The sequence below is a fragment of the Vigna angularis genome, chromosome 5, assembly GCF_016808095.1.
Source record: "Vigna angularis cultivar LongXiaoDou No.4 chromosome 5, ASM1680809v1, whole genome shotgun sequence".
NCBI classification, from domain to species: Eukaryota; Viridiplantae; Streptophyta; class Magnoliopsida; order Fabales; family Fabaceae; genus Vigna; species Vigna angularis.
In genome coordinates, this window is record NC_068974.1 from 21,688,286 (window position 1) to 21,706,940 (window position 18,655).

At 39.7% G+C, this 18,655-nt stretch overlaps 1 protein-coding gene across 2 annotated transcripts in view; it reads left to right on the top strand.

The window, feature by feature from the left end:
* Nucleotides 1-18,044, top strand: part of LOC108339272 (uncharacterized) — a 74,400-nt gene extending 56,356 nt beyond the window's left edge. For both annotated transcript variants that reach the window (XM_052877782.1, XM_052877783.1), the window contains 6 exons: nucleotides 14,477-14,631; nucleotides 14,734-16,069; nucleotides 16,200-16,483; nucleotides 16,925-17,131; nucleotides 17,221-17,377; nucleotides 17,591-18,044. In XM_052877782.1, the coding sequence (XP_052733742.1) occupies nucleotides 14,477-14,631; nucleotides 14,734-16,069; nucleotides 16,200-16,483; nucleotides 16,925-17,131; nucleotides 17,221-17,377; nucleotides 17,591-17,889 (2,438 nt within the window). In that variant the 3' untranslated portion in view covers nucleotides 17,890-18,044. The remainder of the gene's footprint in view (nucleotides 1-14,476; nucleotides 14,632-14,733; nucleotides 16,070-16,199; nucleotides 16,484-16,924; nucleotides 17,132-17,220; nucleotides 17,378-17,590) is intronic.
* Nucleotides 18,045-18,655: the final 611 nt, after the last annotated feature.

The window sequence follows — 18,655 nt, forward strand, 5'->3', positions numbered from 1 at the left end:
CAGTAAGACTATGTTGGAGATTTTTTTTCTTCTGATTTTTGGTTGTTTAGGATAAAAGAGTTGTTAAGAATTTGAATTTATTTGTTTGAAACTACTGGAAACAATTAAAATAAAAGAAAGAAGATCTGTATTCAATTGATTCGAAATAGTATATTCAATATATATATAGATAACTCAAATCCTAAAGTAATAATTATATCTCTAGAATCTTCTAACTATTTTTAATAATTTAATATCCTACCAACAACTTTCAGTACTGTATTTAATATCCAAGTAACACCACTCTCCTTCAAATTGGTGAATGAATATCTATCATTCGCACTAGAATGTGAGATCATGAAATTGCTCAGTAGGAATACCTTTTGTAAACAAATATGCTAATTGAAGTCCTAATGAAACATAGGAAGTAGCGATAAGGCCACTTTAAGATAAAGGATTACAAGTTCTTCACATGCCACTTTAAGATCATTTAGTATAATTGTCATCCAAAACAATTCATACACCTCTAGAGCCATAGCTCATAATTAGGCTTCGGAGCATGTTTCGTATAATAAGCGTTTAATGCAAGTCTGAGCTTTTTCTAGCGTTTATGACTTCTTTCACTAGACGCGTTTTTGTTGATTGTTGTTTTAATTGTTTAACTTAACACATCATAGTTTCTCTTATGAACATTTAGTAAGAATGTTCTGATGTGCACAATGTCCAGACGCTATACATCTCTAAACGATATTTCGTTAAATTTTGTTTGTTAAACTTCAAAACTCCAAGATGTTAGACAACTTATTATCTCTAAACGATCTTGTCTTAACAAGCATGAGATGCATTTTGGTAGGACTAGGATGACCTGAAAGAGCATGAGATACAACGAAGATACAAGCAACTGATTGTGATGGATAATATATTCTTCAAGACTCGTGTTAAGAAGTGGACGTTAAGTCTAACTCAATCCCACAAAATTGTTAGGTTACTTTATGCAAATAACCTAATTCAATCACCTCTTCTCACTTCAACACTCGAACAATAGAAATGAAAAGTATGTATGTATTATTGATTCAGTAAAGTATCGAAAATACAAGTATAATATCCCCCAAGGAAGCCTATCTTCCTCCACTGGCTAATATGCCCAGTCTATACTCAAAAGAAAATAACTTAATGAATAGAGTTATAGGAAGACTATTTATAGTATCTCATTCTCACGCCTCTTCCTAATTGGTAAAACAGTCAACCTCTATCGTTCGGCCTCGCTTCTCACTGCCTTACCGTTTGGCCTCGCTTCCCACTACCTCTCTATTCGGCCTCACTTCCCTCATGCCTTAACGTTCGGCTTCTCATCTCATGCACCGTTCGGCCTCACTTGCCTTAATGTTCGGCTTCTCCCCTCATGCACCATTCGGCCTCACTTCCCCCTGCCTTATTGTTAGGTATTAGATTAATTCCCTCGTTTATTCCTAACATTACCCTACCCCTCAAAATCAACCTTGTCGTCAAGGTTGAAGTCAGGGAATTGTTATTTGATGTAATTCTCCTCTTCCCAGGTGGTGCCCTCCAATTCAGGTCTGGAGGCTTGGGTGGTGGCAAATCCTCCTCCAATGTCTTCCATTCTTCCTGGATTCTATTAACTTCCAGCATTTCATAGATGGACTTAGCAAGGGAAGATTCAGATAATGCCTTCAATGCATGTTTAACCTTATCATAAGAGCTCAAGATTTGACCCTCTATGGCTGCCTTACCAACCACTAATGCAATAAAGATAGGAGCCCCAACTGTTTTCCTGACATTCCAGAACATAAAGCAATGACCTCTATTGTTTCTCTCCTCAACTGTTGCTCCAAAGTAGTCCATAGCATCATCCCAAAGTACACTAGGACATTCCAAAGCCACTTTATTTAGAACTCCATAACCAAGACGCTGAACAGAGGAACATTTCCACTCTGGCAAAGGTGGGTAGAACTGTATAGTTTCAGCCTTCAAACAACCAAGTAGAACAGTAACAAGAACAACATCACCAAAGAACTCATTGCCATTTGCTGTAGAAACTTTTACTTTATAACTTTGACCAGGCTCCTTGATACCATATGACACATTTGTTACAACGTGGTTCAAGGGAATTGTAATCCCTTGTCCCAGATACTCAACAACGAAATTGTAACCCCCTCTAATCATACAATGATCTCCTCCAAAACCCCCATACACATTTTCTAGATTCCAGTAGGGAAGAGAAACATTATTAAGTGAAACAGCACAACCATACTCCAAGTGAGCAAAGTGTCAATCCATAACCCTCCTCTCCTGAGGGCTCAAAATCTCCTCATCAAGCTTTTTTTTCATGGAACTGTCCCTTTTGGCATCAAATGGTCTATCTGCAGAATTGTTTTGTTAAGTTTCTTTACTGCTTTCAGTGCGTGCAATACACTAAATCTTGAGGCCATATTCTAAACCGTCTTCAAGAGACATTTTCATGTCTTGTTCACTTTTATGAGCAACAACCAATACCATATCCTCTATAAGGGTATTATATTCACCTTCAAGTGCTTCATCCATATTTGTAGGAACTTTATGTTCTATCACTATGTCATAGCGAGGAAGATCATTGTTCCACACTATCAACTCAAGGCCCAACTTATCATCAATCAACGAGGAAGTATCTGATCTTCGCTTAGTAGCCCCCGCAACCTCAACACCACTTATAACGCTAGCTCCAAGATCGACAGAGACAGAGAGTGAGGAGTGATCTGGTTTTCCCGATACTTGTGGCACCAGGATTTCAAACTCCTGGATGTACTCGTCGATGCTCCCCTCCTGTCGTACCGCTACCATTTTCTCAAGAACGATACCCCGATTTAGTTTGCCAAACCTCCGCGTCAGAGCGCCGGTGAACATCCTTCAAGTTGGATGCCTGTTTTTCTTCCCCCAGAAGCGGAACTGTAAGAAACCGTGATTGACGTGATAGAGATTGACATGGTGTATTTTAGGAAGTTTTATATTTGATGTGCAGTATTTTTTGTAATAGGTATGTGCTGCCTTTATTAGGTTCATTTATGTTTGATTGATCCCGTAATCACAGGGATCTATCCCTTAGAATTAGCAGTCCATATTTCCTAAAATATGCTGCAGACTTATGTATTTATATAGAGGTTAATAACCTCTTAATTAAATAAGAAAGAATTCTATTCCCTCTAAATTTGAGATGGTATCAGAGCTCCCGATCCTTGGGAGTCTCTGACCGTGGCGTTAAACCTAAACCACAGCCTTCATTGTTGCACAACCTTTAACCTAAATTGCAGCCTTCATTGTTGCGCCACCTTTAGGCCTTGGTACAAGCCTTCATTGCAGCGCAACCCTCTCTACCTTGATCGCACCTGGGTATGGCTGAAGTCGTGAATCTGGAGACGGGGGACAGACCCTAGACTGTTGGAGAACTGCAGAATGTTCATTCCACTTATCGGTTCAATGGGAAGAACTACCTCAAATGGTCTCAAATCATTAAGACCATCTTGAAAGGGAAAGGGAAGATCAGTCACCTAACGGGTGATGTACCTGATGAGACTGATCCCAAATTCAAATCATGAGATGAAGAAGACTCCATGATCATGGCGTGGCTGTGGAATTCAATGGTCCCAGAAATCAGTGATACCTGCATGTTTCTAAAATCAGCAAAGGAAATTTGGGAGGCAGTCGAACAAACTTACTCTAAGCCCAAGGATGTTGCCCAAATTTATGAAGTAAAAGTGAAAACCGTGGCTTCCAAACAGGGAAACAAATCCATTACAGAATATGCCAATCAACTCAAGTCTCTATGGATGGAATTGGATCACTATCGAGTTATAAAAGCAAAGTGTTCAGAAGACTCAGCAATTCTAAAAGAGTCTATTAAACAAGATAGGGTCTATGATTTTTTGGTAGGCCTAAATCCTAAGTATGGCCAGGTCCGAATTCAAATCCTAGGAAAAGAGAAAGTCGTAGGGCTTAATAAAGTGGTAGCCATTATCCGGAGTGAAGAAAGCAAAAGAGGGTTGATGCTGGAGACTTCAACCACCGAAAGCTCTGCAATGATAGTTGAAGGAGGAACAATCATGGTTGCCAACCAGAGGAAAAACTGGGTTCCTAGTATGGAGAAAAAACATGAGGAGATTTGGTGTACCCATTGTAACAAGCCGCGCCACACAAGGAAAAAGTGTTTGAAATTACATGGAAAAACCCCAAGCCGAGAATGGGGGCTGAAAGATGGAAAGACCTCAAGTAGAGAATGGGGATCGAGAGGAGAAGATGGGAAAACCCCAAGCCGAGAATGGGGGCCGAAAAACCCAAGCCGAGAATGGGACCGAAAGGAGGTCCACAGAAAAAAGGAGGGCAAGAGCAAGCATACATTGCTAATGGACAAGGTGAAGAACTTGTCCAGTTGAATCATGAAGAGATAGAACAAGTAAGATCCATCCTTAGTAAATTGGAGAAGCCCACAGGTACGTGCTCCTTGACATATTCTTGTAAGTTTCCACTTTTGTTTGGGCTCAATGTTTCAGATACACCATTTACACATTACTGGATATTAGACTCTGGAGCCACTGACCATATGACCCCCCTACCCAAATAAGTCTTTGGTAAACAAGTGGGGAAACAAGGACTTGATAAGACTAAATGAAGGATGCCCAAGCCTTTGATGATGTAACCATATTTGAGATTTTGCCCACGTCTCAGATGTAGCTTGTTGACTCATGATTTTTGTGTTGCTTTGGTCATTAAACACTAAAAAATACAACCCACTCTGCTCCTTAGCAGTTAAAATTGTCTTCCCCGCGGCAAGGTCCTGAAAAACACAATAAGTTGGAAAAGATGTTACTAAACAATTTAAATCCTTTGTGAGTTTTTGCAGAGATATAAGACTATTAGCTAATTGAGGAACATGTAAAACATTCTTTAATACAATAGATGAGTCCAAAATTATATTCCCAGAGCCGCATATAGGTATACCCTGACCATTCACAACTGTACTAAGTTGTTCTTTATTTCTTTTACCATATGAGTCGAAGGACACACTGAAAGGTGTCATATGATCAGTTGCATCCGTATCAAGGATCCAAATACCTTGAGACACATGATCAACAGTATTGAGACACATGATCAACAGTACATGATTCAAAGGGCTTACTCATTGATTCATCCTTTGCTTTCAAAGGAATAATTTTTACTCCAGACATCCCGTAGAACGCAACCAGGAGTCTCCAAAACGATGACGGCGTATGAGTCACACCGAGAAAAAAAGGAGAAAAACATAAAACTCAGATCTACTCAAATATAGGCCAAACGGGTCATCAGCAACCCTAAAAATAGACTCAGGAGGCTCCAGCGATTCTTTTGTGGCGGTGACGGCGAGTGGGTCACACCGAGAAAAAAGAGCAAAGCTTAAAACTAAAATCTACTCAAATACAGTCAAAATGAGTTGTCACCGACCCTAGGAATAGGCTCAGGGGGCTCCGGCGACTCTGTTTGTGACGGCAGCGGCGAGTGGGTCTCGTAAGAGGTGGCCGCGTGGGCTACACGCGTTGGTGACGGCGGCGGCGCGTGGCGGCTCCTCTCACGGAGCGACTTCCGGCGTTGTGATCGCCGGTGTTGGGCGCACGTTTCTACCTTATTAACGACCCCAACCGGCGACAGCGGCAGCGGCAGCGGCGGTGGTCGGACAGCGGCGACAGTGCGACTTGTTGCAGCGGAATCGAGCCCCAAAATCAGGAGCTCTTACACCAAGTTGAAAATAAGACTTATTTTATTATTCTCAAATCATAAAAAATACATTCTCATACCCTCTATTTGTAATAATCTAGTTCTCCTAAAAAGGGAAATAGGAAAACTAGGAAAAATAAAATAAAATAAAAGATTATGTATCTATTTCCTCTAATTAGGAAGATTCTAAAGATATTATCTCAAATTACAACAGATGGAACACTCATAACTGCAGCCGGGCAAGGAGACGTCCAAATAAATCCATCTATGACTTTAAAAAATGTCCTTCATTCCCTAAACTATCTACCAACTTGATTTCTATACAAAAACTCACCAAAGATATTTCATGTAATGTTGTTTTTTATAGCAACACTTGTATGTTGCAGGACAAGAACTCGGGGAGGACGATTGGACATGCTAGAGAATGGAATGGCCTATATTACATGGAGGATCCTAATCTGTCTAACAAGAGTCTCATCTCTAAATCCACCATGACAAACAAAGAGAAAGCTCAACTTTATCATTGCCGGCTAGGACATCCGTCATTTCGAGTTATAAAATTGTTTTTCCCTTCCTTGTTTAAAAATTTAAATGTGGAGAGTTTCCATTGTGAGGTGTGTGAGTTTGCGAAACACAAACGTGTACCTTTTCCCATTAGCAACAAGATGAGTCCTTTCCTGTTTTCTCTTGTTCACACTGATGTATGGGGTCCTGCATATGTTCCTAATATTTCAGGTGCAAAATGGTTTTTAACATTCATTGATGATTGTACCCGGGTGACTTGGGTTTTTTTATTGAAACAAAAATCTGAAGTTAGCTCTGTGTTTGTCCAGTTTGTCTCAATGATTAAAAATCAATTTGGGGTCAATATCAAAAGAATTAGGTCCGACAATGCCAAGGACTACTTTAATCTTGTACTAAACTCTTTTTGCCAAAAGGAAGGGATAGTCCATGAGTCCTCATGTGTGAAAACACCCCAACAGAATGGGACTACAGAAAGGAAAAATGGTCACCTTTTAGATCAAACTAGAGCTCTACTTTTTCAAAATCATGTTCCTAAGAGATTTTGGGGGGAAGCCCTTCTTACTGCCACCTACCTAATCAATAGGTTACCTACTAAAGTTTTAAACTCAAAAAGTCCCATGGAAGTTTTATCCTCATTCTACCCACACTTAGACCCTACAAATAAACTCCAACCTAGAATATTTGGGTGTGTATCCTTTGTACATGTTCATAGTAATGAAAGGGGAAAATTGGATCCTAGGGCTGTCAAATGTGTTTTCTTAGGGTACTCTACCACACACAAGGGGTACAAATGTTTTCAACCCCTTTCCAAAAAATTCTATGTATCAAGAGATGTCACCTTCAACGAACAAGAGAGCTACTTCAAACAGCCTCATCTTCAGGGGGAGAATGTAAGAGAGGAAGATGAGACTCTCATGTTCCCAAACATGATGTTTGGACCTGAAATTGGGACAAATGGCATTGTTGTTCATGAAATTAAGGGAAGAATTGAACCTGCACTTGAACCAGCGAGACCTGCACCAGCGAGACCTGCACCTGATGGCGGCGGAAAATTTGGGAAAAATCTGGTATATTCAAGGAGAGAAAAGGCCATTCTAGAACCTGGCAATATCCAAGAATCCAAACCACCATCAGTGCATGAGGTAACACCTTCAAATCCTATAAATTCCAATGATTCTAATGAATTTGTTACTGAAAATCTAAAAGCGCAGGTGGACCAAACTCTTGACCTACCCATTGCCCTTAGAAAGGGAACTAGAAAATGCACCCAACAACCACTTTACCCATTATCAAATTTCTTATCCTTTGAAATATTCTCACCTACTCATAAAACTTTTCTCAATAACCTCAACTCCACACACACACCTTCCTCTGTATCTGAAGCATTGTCTGACAGGAAATGGAAACATGCCATGGATGTGGAAATGGAGGCGTTAAACAAAAATAGGACCTGGGAACTTGTCACCCTACCTACTGGAAAAAAACCAGTAGGGTGTAAGTGGGTATATGCAATAAAGTATAGGGCGGATGGGACCATCGAACGTTACAAGGCAAGGTTGGTGGCCAAAGGCTTCACTCAAACCTATGGAGTTGATTACTTGGAGACATTTGCCCCGGTTGCTAAGATGAACACGGTTAGAGTAATATTGTCACTAGCAGCAAATAATGATTGGGATCTGCAGCAGTTTGATGTGAAGAATGCTTTTCTACATGGAGACCTTGAAGAAGAAATATACATGGAGTTTCCCCCTGGTTACAATGGATAGGTTGCTGCTGGAACTGTTTGCAAATTAAGAAAGGCTCTATATGGACTGAAACAATCCCCAAGAGCATGGTTTGGAAGATTTACCAAAGTTATGACAGGTCTGGGCTACAAACAAAGCCAAGGGGATCACATTATTTATCAAACATTCAGTTTCAGGGGGAGTAACAATTCTATTAGTATATGTAGATGACATTATAGTAAGTGGAGATGACAAAAAGGAACAACAAGTGTTAAGCGATGCCTTGCCACTGAATTTGAGATCAAGACACTAGGGAGGCTTAAATATTTTTTAGGAATCGAAGTGGCTCATTCCAAGAAAGAAATCTTCATATCTCAACAAAAGTATATTACCGACTTGCTTAAAGAAACAGGGAAGACAGGCTGCAAACCAGCAAGCACCCCAGTTGATCCAAATATAAAATTGGGAAGTATGGAGGAGGATATTGTTGTGGACAAGGAAATATGTATCAAAGTGGGCAGGCTTATTTACTTATCTCACACTAGACTAGACATTGCGTTTGTTGTGAGTCTAGTTAGCCAGTTTATGCATCAACCAAAGGAAGCACATTTACAAGTTGCCCTTAGAATTGTCGAGTACTTGAAAGGGACCTCCGAAAGAGGGATTTTGTTCAAACGGAACAAGAGTGTAAGTCTTGAAGCATATACGGATGCGGACTATGCGGGGTCAGTGGTAGACAGGAGATCAACCATGGGATACTGCACCTTCCTTGGTGGAAACTTAGTGACTTGGAAGAGTAAAAAACAGAGTGTAGTGGCTAGATCAAGTGCTGAAGCAGAATTTCGAGCAATGGCTCACGGAATATGTGAACTTCTATGGCTGAAGATTATATTAGAAGACTTGAGGATAAAGTGGGATGAACCTATGAGGTTATATTGTGACAATAAATTTGCAATTAGCATAGCCCACAACCTGGTGCAACATGATAGAACTAAACATATTGAAGTTGATAGACACTTTATAAAGGAAAAACTAGACAGTAGCATGATTTGCACACCATATGTATCCACCCAGAACCAACTTGCAGACATACTCACCAAGGGGCTGAACTGCATTAACTTTGAAGGAATCATATTCAAGTTGGGAATGGAAAACACCTATTCACCAGCTTGAAGGGGAGTGTCAGAAACCGTGATTGATGTGATAGAGATTGGCATGGTGTATTTCAGGAAGTTTTATATTTGATGTGTTGTATTTTTTGTAACAGTTATGTGCTGCCTTTATTAGGTTCATTTATGTTTGATTGATCCCGTAATCACAGGGATCTATCCCTTAGAATTAGCAGTCCATATTTCCTAAAATATGCTGCAGACTTATGTATTTATATAGAGGTTAATAACATCTTAATTAAATAAGAAAGAATTCTATTCCTTCTAAATTTGAGAGAACCAATAACTCGCCAAACCTCCCTCCATGCATCTATAGACGAGCTTCATCTTCTCCTTCTCCGTCACGCTCTAGAGGTTGAAGAGTTTCTCTGCCTGTGCGATCTAGCCCACGGGATCCGCACCTTCAAATATGTAGGTAGTTCAACGCGCTTCCTCCAACTGCGTCGAACTTCTCCTCTGTCTTCTTCCAATTCCTCCTTCGAGTTTTTCGGCGGTCGTCGTTCACATCCAGCATTAACGGAATCACGACTTCCTTCGGAGCTCCGATGTTGCTTCCTGGTTCGTCGTCCACGAGCTCCTTGGAACTCGAGAGTCATCGCTCGCACCTCCGCCTTCAATTCCTCCATTGACGACTCCATCGCCGCCATTCGTCCCTCCATTCCTCCTTCTAATGCGTTTAATTTTCCCTCCATTCTTCTTCGCTATTGTTCCTCCTCACTTGCTCTTCTTCCCTCCGAAACATATCCAGCAGGTCGAAGCAATTTGTTAGGTTACTTTATGCAAATAACTTAATTTGATCCCCTCTTCTCACTTCAACACTCGAACAACAGAATTGAAAAGTATGTATGTATTATTGATTCAGCAAAGTATCAAAAATACAAGTATACTCTCCCCCAAGGAAGCCTATCTTCCTCCACTGGTTAATATGCCCAGTCCATACTCTAAAGAAAATAACCTAATGAATAGAGTTCAGGAAGACTACTTATAGTATCTCATTCTCGCGCCTCTTCCTAATTCTTAAAACAGTCAGCCTCTACCGTTCAGCCTCGCTTCCCATTGCCTTATCGTTCGGCTTCTCCTCTCACACCGTTCGGCCTTGCTTCCCCCTGTCTCTCTATTCGGCCTCACTTCCCCCGTGCCTTACCGTACGATTTCTCGTCTCATGCACAGTTCGGCCTCACTTGTCTTAATGGTCGGCTTCTCCTCTCATGCACCGTTCGGTATTAGATTAATTCCCTCTTTTATTCCTAACAAAAACTGACTTGTAAGGTGAGGTTTGCACCATATATATACTCTAAATTGGACTTATCTCTAGTTGATGTGAGACTTCCAACACACTCCTTCATGCCGAAGTATATATATGTGTGTGTGGAACTAGACATTAATGGGTGGTCCAATAGTGACTCGATAACGAGTGGATCTATATGTCCAACAAACAACAAATCTCGCTAAGATAGACTCTAACTAGACTCTGATACCATGTAGAATTGTATATGTTCTGTGTCTAATGTAGATCACATAGAATGTATTTATAGTATAATTCATAATCAATTATAATAAATACACCTAATAATTAGGAATAATTGATCCTAATTTGTTAGATTATGTAATGCTTAATTCTCTAAAAAACTGTTACAGTTGATTTCATTCTAACAACTATCATCCATTGATATCATAATTTCATTTAAAAGTTTTACTATGATTACAATTATCTATTACCTAAGAAGTTGAATTATTTTAATGATGTCTGATAGGACTCCTAATAAGGATCATGAGGTGGGAAGTGCACATCGACCTGTTACTCAGCATGGAAAAATTATAGAAGGAATATATAGGCCCAAAATATGAAATGTTTATGTAAGAAGAAAGAAAACGGGGAAAAGAAATAGTGAGAAGTTAGTTAGGAGGGGAAATGATGTGTCAAGAATCCAGGGATGGCAGAATTCTGTTATAGGAGAGAGAAGGGAGAATGTGGAGGGGGTACCGAGAGGAAGTGGTGAGTTGGTTAGGAGGAGAGTCATCCTCTGGAGGAGTCTAGTGCTCTAGGGTTTCCTTGTTGCTATAGAGCTATCAGCTCAATAACTTGTACTGCATAATCTTCTCAATAATACAAACTTTGATATTCAGTTATTGCTTGGTTTCTATCATTGGTTCGACCTGCTGGATCCCGAGAAGAGCTAGCATTGTTGTCCATGCCAACCAAAATGTTCGACCAAGTTGAAGCATTCGAGGAGAGATTTTTAGCAATGGAAGTGTCAGTACGAGAGACATTGGGGAATTTCACCATTTAATGTTGGAAGAGTTTACTAAGTTTCATAACGAGCAAGTGGGAGATCGTCGAGAATCTCCATTTTCATATATGAATTCAGGAGCAGAGTATAGGATGGCAGCAAAGAAGGAGGAATTGTTATCATTTGATGGTACTGACCGTGTGGGATGGATTACGACGGCAAAGACATATTTTGAAGTGCAAGGCTCAACAGAGGAGGTGAAGGTCCGATTAGCCAAATTAAGTATGGAAGGTGCAACCATTCATTGGTTCAATCTTCTACAAGAAGCAGAAGCGGGGTTGTCGTGGACCAAGTTAAAGAGGGAGTTGATCGATCGTTATGGTGGTCGAACTAGCGATAATCCTTTCAGGAGTTGAAAGATTTGTCGCAGACGGGTAGCTTAGATGAGTACCTGGCAGTGTTTGAGTACATCTCGTCTTAAGTATCTCGTTTATTGGAGGAGCAATATCTTGGCTATTTTATTGGAGGATTGAGATCGGGGATTCGGCGGAGGGTTCACACCTTCAACCCTGTGAATCGTCTCCAAGCCATGTGCCTAGCTCTAGATGTGGAAGCATAATTGCAAGGAAAGGAATTTCAGCGTGGAGGAGGAGTACAGGGTTGGAAAAGCAATCGAGATTGGGGTATGGGTCAGGGAGAGAAGTTTGGATCTGGGTCGGGTCAAGGCCCAAATTAAGGAAGACTAACAGTTGGATTAGGCCCAACACAGGGTACCCAAACTAAACCCTTATCGGTAGGAAGTTCGAGCCCTCACGAGTCACGCTCGGTGGCACAACAAAGCAGTCGCGTTTCCGGTGATCGTTCTCTGGTTGTCGATCGAAATCGCGGCATGAAGCATTTGCCTTATTCTGAATTGCTGAACAGGAAAGCTCAGGGGCTTTATTTTAGATGCTGTGAAAAATATCACCCCTTGCATCGATGTATGGAGCGACAACTAAGAATGGTAGTGTTAGCTGACGACGAAACAGTAAATGAACTGGGGGAGGTTATCGAGAGTGAGATGCAAGAAGAGGAAGATGACCGTACCTTGGAGTGTGGTTCTATGGAGCTGTTCGTAGAGGTTGAAGTGTCGTGGGATGGTCGGAATCGCCCTTCAACTCTGTGCATAAAGGGTCGTCTCAATGGAGTAACCTTGGGAGTGCTGATTGATAGTGGCACTAGTCACAATTTCATCTCTCCTCATGTAGTGGCTGCTCTGGAGTTGAAAGTGGACAAAAGAAAATTGATTGGGGCGCGTTTAGGATATGGGCATAGGGTGTCTATTGCGGGGAAATGTGAGAAGTTGGACGTTCAACTAGGAGAATTCTCTACTACGGTGGAGCCATATGTGTTGGAGTTGGAAGACATAGACATGATTTTGGGAGTTTCTTGGTTGCGGAGATTTGGGAAGGTTACTTTTGATTGGGAAGAGATGACTCTAAGTTTTCTTTGGCAAGACAAATATCTAGAACTACAAGGTTAGAAACTGAAAAAATATGAAGCAATGTCCCCAACAGGATTACTTCAGCCCTTGCCTATTCCGGATAGAATTTGGGAAGATATTTCTTTAGACTTCATTACGGGTTTACCAAAATCAAAGGGGTTGGAAGCTATATTTGTAGTGGTGGATCGGTTGTCTAAATATGGCCAGTTAATTTTCCTGAAACATCCTTACACTGCAAGGAAGATTACTGAATTGTTTGCTAAGGAAATTGAATTATTTCGGTTACAGGGAACAACTCTGAAAATGAGTTCTTCTTATCATCCTGAGACCGATGGTCGAACGGAAGTGGTAAACCGATATCTAGAAGCTTATTTACGATGTTTTGTGTCAGAATAGCTCAAGAATTTGTCATATTGGTTACCTTGGGAAGAATTATGGTAGAAAGTGGGTCGACAGGAAAGACTATTTTCGAAATCGTTTACGCAAGGAGAAATGCGTGTGGAAGTTGTACCCATAACTTGGTTGATAGAGATGAAGCTATTCAGCAATTGAAATATCACTTGTTGCAAGTTCAACAACAAATGAAGAAATTTGCATAAAAAAACGTAGATTCATGCAGTTGGAGGTAGGAGAGTGGGTGTTTATCAAATTGCGACCACATAGACAATTAACCATAGCTCGACGTATTAATCAGAAGTGGGCACCTCGGTATTACGGGCTTCTTTTAGTAGTGGCAGAAATTGGAGAAGTGTCATATAAGTTGCAGTTGCCAAAATCAGTCAAAGTACATCCAGTTTTTCACATTTTCCAACTGAAAAAGGCTATTGGAAAAGGCTATTGGAATCCATGCAGTAGAACCGACTTTACCAACAAAGTTGAGTCTTGAGGAGAAAGATAAGGAAGAGCATGAGGCAGTGTTAGCAGCTAGGGAGAGTCCAAAGGGTGGTAACATCATCAAACAATGGTTGGTGGAATGAAAGGGAAGAATAGAGGAGGAGACAACTTGGGAAGATGAGGTGCTACTACAGTGGCAATTTCCTTCTTTCAGCCTTGATGACAAGGTTGCTGATGCAGGAGGGAGTAATGATAGGACTCCTAATAAGGATCATAATGTGGGAAGTGCACATGGACTGTTACTCAACATGGAAAAATTATAAAAGGAATAGATAGGCCAAAAATATGGAATGTTTATGTAAGAAGAAAGAAAGTGGGGTTAGGAAAAAAAACAGTGGGAAGTTAGTTAAGAGGAGAAATGACGTGTCAAGAATACAGGGATGACGGAATTCTGTTATAGGAGAGAGAAGGGAGAATGTGGAGGGGGTACCGAGAGGAAGTGGTGAGTTGGTTAGGAGGAGAGTCATCCTCTGCTATGGGGTTTCCTTGTTGCTATAGAGCTATCAGCTCAATACTTTTACCGCATAATCTTCTCAATAATACAAACTTTGGTATTTAGTTATTGCTTGGTTTCTATGAATGTCACAACACGATTGTATGATAATCTAAAATAGTTTTATGTTAACACTGAATAAAAAATTTAAATATTCGTTAATTGATAGTTTTAAAAGAATGTATCATTTTAGCAAGTTGCTATGTTTACTTAATTTTTTCCATTCTGTCTTTTGGCAGCAAGAAGCTTTTGCCCATCAATATACCCACTAGGAGAACAGCAATGGCAATCAATTGTGGGAACTCCCCTAATATGCCTCCATTCTGTTCAGATCGTGCCTTCTCTTCCACCATCTTTTGCTTCTCAAACTGTTATTGATTGTCAACCTCTAATGGTGTGTGGCTTTGTGCAAGTTCTTTTAAAAATGGCCAGCTTGTGCATCTTTTCCAATACTTTTATGCCAATTATGTTATCTGAATATTTCTTTGTTTTCCAGATTCACCTCCAAGAAGAAACCTGCCTCAAGATATCATCATTCTTAGCTGATGATATTGTTGTGAATCCTGGTGACATTTTACCAGATTTCTCAGTAAAATCTTTTACTTTCAATCTCAAGGGTCTGGATCTTACAGTTCCTTTGGATAAGACCTATCTGGATATTTCTAAAACCAAAATGAACAATACAGTCAATAACTCTTTTGCTGGAGCAAGGCTTCGGATTGAAAATCTTTTCTTTTTAGATTCACCCTCATTGAAACTGAAAATATTGAACCTCGAGAAGGATCCTGCTTGCTTCTGTCTTTGGGAGGGTCAACCAATTGATGCCAGTCAGAAGAAGTGGACTACTGGAGCATCCCAGATTACTTTATCTCTGGAAGTAAGTACTGACAAGCCTGGACATCAGAGCTCTCTCGGATGGACAACTGGATTGTGGAGATGTGTTGACCTGAAAGATGCTTGCATAGAAGCGGCTATGGTAACTGCTGATGGTAGTCCATTGTTAAAGGTTCCTCCTCCAGGCGGTATCGTGAGGCTTGGTATTGCTTGTGAACAGTATCTATCCAACACTTCAGTTGAACAACTATTTTTTGTCCTCGGTGTCTATGATTATTTTGGGACTGTTAGTGAGAAAATAGCCATAGTTGGAAAAAAGAAACAATTAAACGATGTCAGGAACAAATATTTAAGTGGAAATCTGATGGAGAAGATTCCCAGTGACACTTCTGTAAGTTTGACAATAAAAAATCTCCAACTTCAATTTCTTGAGTCGTCTTCTGTGAACTCGGAGGGAATGCCTCTAGTACAGTTTGTTGGAGATGATTTTTTTGTTAGAGTTACTCATAGAACTCTTGGTGGTGCTATTGCTGTTTCATCCACAATAAATTGGGAGAGAGTTCAGATAGATTGTGTGGATTCTGAAGAGCGTTTTACATGTGAAAATGACTCACCTTGTAGTACTAGCGAAAATCTTCCCTCAATAAGTGATCATGAACACCCTAAACTGAGACCTGTTTTCTGGGTGCATAACAAAAAACAGCCACTTAATGGAAATGTTCATTCATACCCCTTTCTGGACATACATATGGTGCAAGTCATACCATTTTGTGTAGTAGACACGGAAGTACATACTTTAAATGTCTCAGCTTCTGTATCTGGTGTTCGTCTTGGTGGGGGAATGAACTACTCTGAGGCCCTCCTGCACCGATTTGGAGTACTAGGGCCTGATGGTGGTCCAGGGAATGGTTTGTGTAAAGGGTGGGAAAACTTACAAACTGGACCGTTGGCAAAACTTTTTAAGACAACACCTCCGATTGTTGATAATTTAGAAAATGGTAAAAAACAGTCTATTCTCATTTTCTGTTGTAGGTGTCATTACTTTATATATAGTAAACTTTTATGTCATATTCCTTGTGTTTTGTTTGTTACTTTAAAGTGTAGTTTTCTTACAAACATTTACACCAGTTGAAACTACAAGAGAAGGGAAAGGTACCAGTTTTTCACACTTGAAGAAGCCAGATACCGTGGATATCACTATACAGTTGAGAGACTGGTTATTTGCTCTTGAAGGTGCGCAAGACATGGCTGAAAGAATGCGGTTCTCAAGCTATGATGCAAACAGAGAAGAGAGGTGTTGGCACACAACATTCCGTACCTTGCGGGTAAATGCAAAAAGTTGCCCAAAGAATGCTCCAGAAAGAAAAACACAATCACACAGAATACAACTATATCCTGTGGACGTGGTTACGGTAAAGACATACATGCATCCTTCTTTCTCCAAATTTGATGCAGTGTGTTAGTGTTAAATGTATGTGTATATACATGCTTGATTTCATTAAGCTTAGCTGTTGGGCGGCAACTTTCCGTACATTGTGAGTAAATGCAAAAGGTTTCTCAAAGAATGTTTCAAATATAACTAAAAATATGAGAAGATGCTTTTCCACCATTAAGTGAACCAAGACCCTAGTAACTTTCACTGGCTCAGCTGACAGCTGACAGTCAGTAGGGAAATTTTTTCGAATATTTTCCCTTCAATTAAATGGACATTTAATGAAAGAAAAACTGTAGGTGAAAACACTATAACTTTTAAATATTAGCTAAGTGTACACACTTTTGGTTCATTTTATTAGTTTATCTTATCTGTAAATCTGTCCTTCCGTACCCTTTAAATATTGTGCCAGAACTTGCAGGTTGGAGTTCAAGGGTTGAAAATCATTAAGCCTCAAGCCCAAAAGGACATTCCTTCATCAGTCAGAACCGAAAATGGAGTAGAACAATTCAGTGAAGAAGTTGAGGGAATTGATCTTGAAGTAGGCATGATATTACATGAGGATAATGAGGATAATGAAATGGTTAATTGGGCAGTGGAGAATCTAAAGTTTTATATAAGACAAACGGTAATGGACCCTTGGTATTCAAAGTATGTGGTTATTGACTTTTTCTATTGATAGCTCCTGTGTAATGTAATGAAGATTTTTCTGTACAGAATGAAGCAATTGTAAGCAAGGAAGACGTCCAACACCTCACTTTTCTGTGCAAATCCGAAATCGATTCTGTCGGCCGAATAATAGCTGGAATTTTACGACTATTTAAGCTTGAAAGTTCTGTCGGCCAATATGTAATTGACCGGCTTGGCAACCTAGGTATTTTCTTGTGTACACAATGCTTTTAATTAGGAATTCGTTACGTAATGGTCATATATTACATTTGTAATCTATCCCATTTTGCTCCTCCACATTCTGTTATCTGTTACCAACCTACAGTATCAGTTTTCCTTTGGGTGTGAGGCTTTGGTTGATTTTGTTGCTGTTGGTCCTTTCGCTTAATAATGCTAATAATGGTATGATGATATGCAGGAAGTAAAGACATTGTCAAAAAAAATTGTCCTGAGAAGCCTAGCATAGATAGTAGTGTTTCTAGTAGTGGCCTCTCTCCATTACAAAACCCAACAAATGAAAGTCCAAGAAAGCCTATGGAAGAAACATTAACTTCGCTTGAGGAAGCAGTTGCTGGTTCACAGGCTAAGATTAGTGATTTGATATCTGACATTGGTACTTCTGACTCTTCCTTTCAGCACCTTACTGTTATCAAAGAACTCAGTGAAAAGATTGAGTCCATGCAGGGTTTAGTGGTGCAATTGAAGAACCAACTTTAACTAACACCTGTCATGTGTATTTAAATTTTAATAATTTTCGTAGGTCAGCATTCTTTTGTATATAGGATAGAAGTCCATAGGTTGATTTTGTACAAGATTTGCCAAAGGCTTTGCATTTATGCATTATTAAATCATCGAATGGAAGAAAATAAAGCAATTTTGTTCCACTGAAGTGCACCTTCAACTTTTTTTCATAATATGGATACAGGCAACTTTTTCAAAGAGTTGTTGATAAGTATAAACATGTATATTGGATGAATTTAAATAAACTTCTTAAGGTATCTATAAATGTAAATGTTTAGTACATAAGATCAAGCCACTTCTAACACCTTTACAATTTTTCTTTAAATGTCGTTCGGTAACTAATCATACAATCTTCGTCTTTACTCCAGCCATTCGAAAGTGTATATACCAAAGGTTCTCTGATGCTTAAGTTAGCAAATTGGTTGTACGAAAGTCAAAGTAATAGTATTAAATGCACAATAAATGCGATCACCTATTCTAACATTTGACTTTTATTTATAATTTTTGATATAAACTTGAGATTAGTGAAACTTTAATCTCGGTTCAATCTCAGTTCAATATCTCTAATTATTATTTACCTTAATCTTTACAGAAAAAAAATTTATCTAACACCATTTGATCTTCTTCTCGATATGTCTTATCTCATGAGCCGTCCAACCCCAACTATTATACAATAAGATTAGGAAACACAAATAGCAAATTTGTTAAAGTTGTTATTCTCTTGTCCAGTCTCAATTTTTTT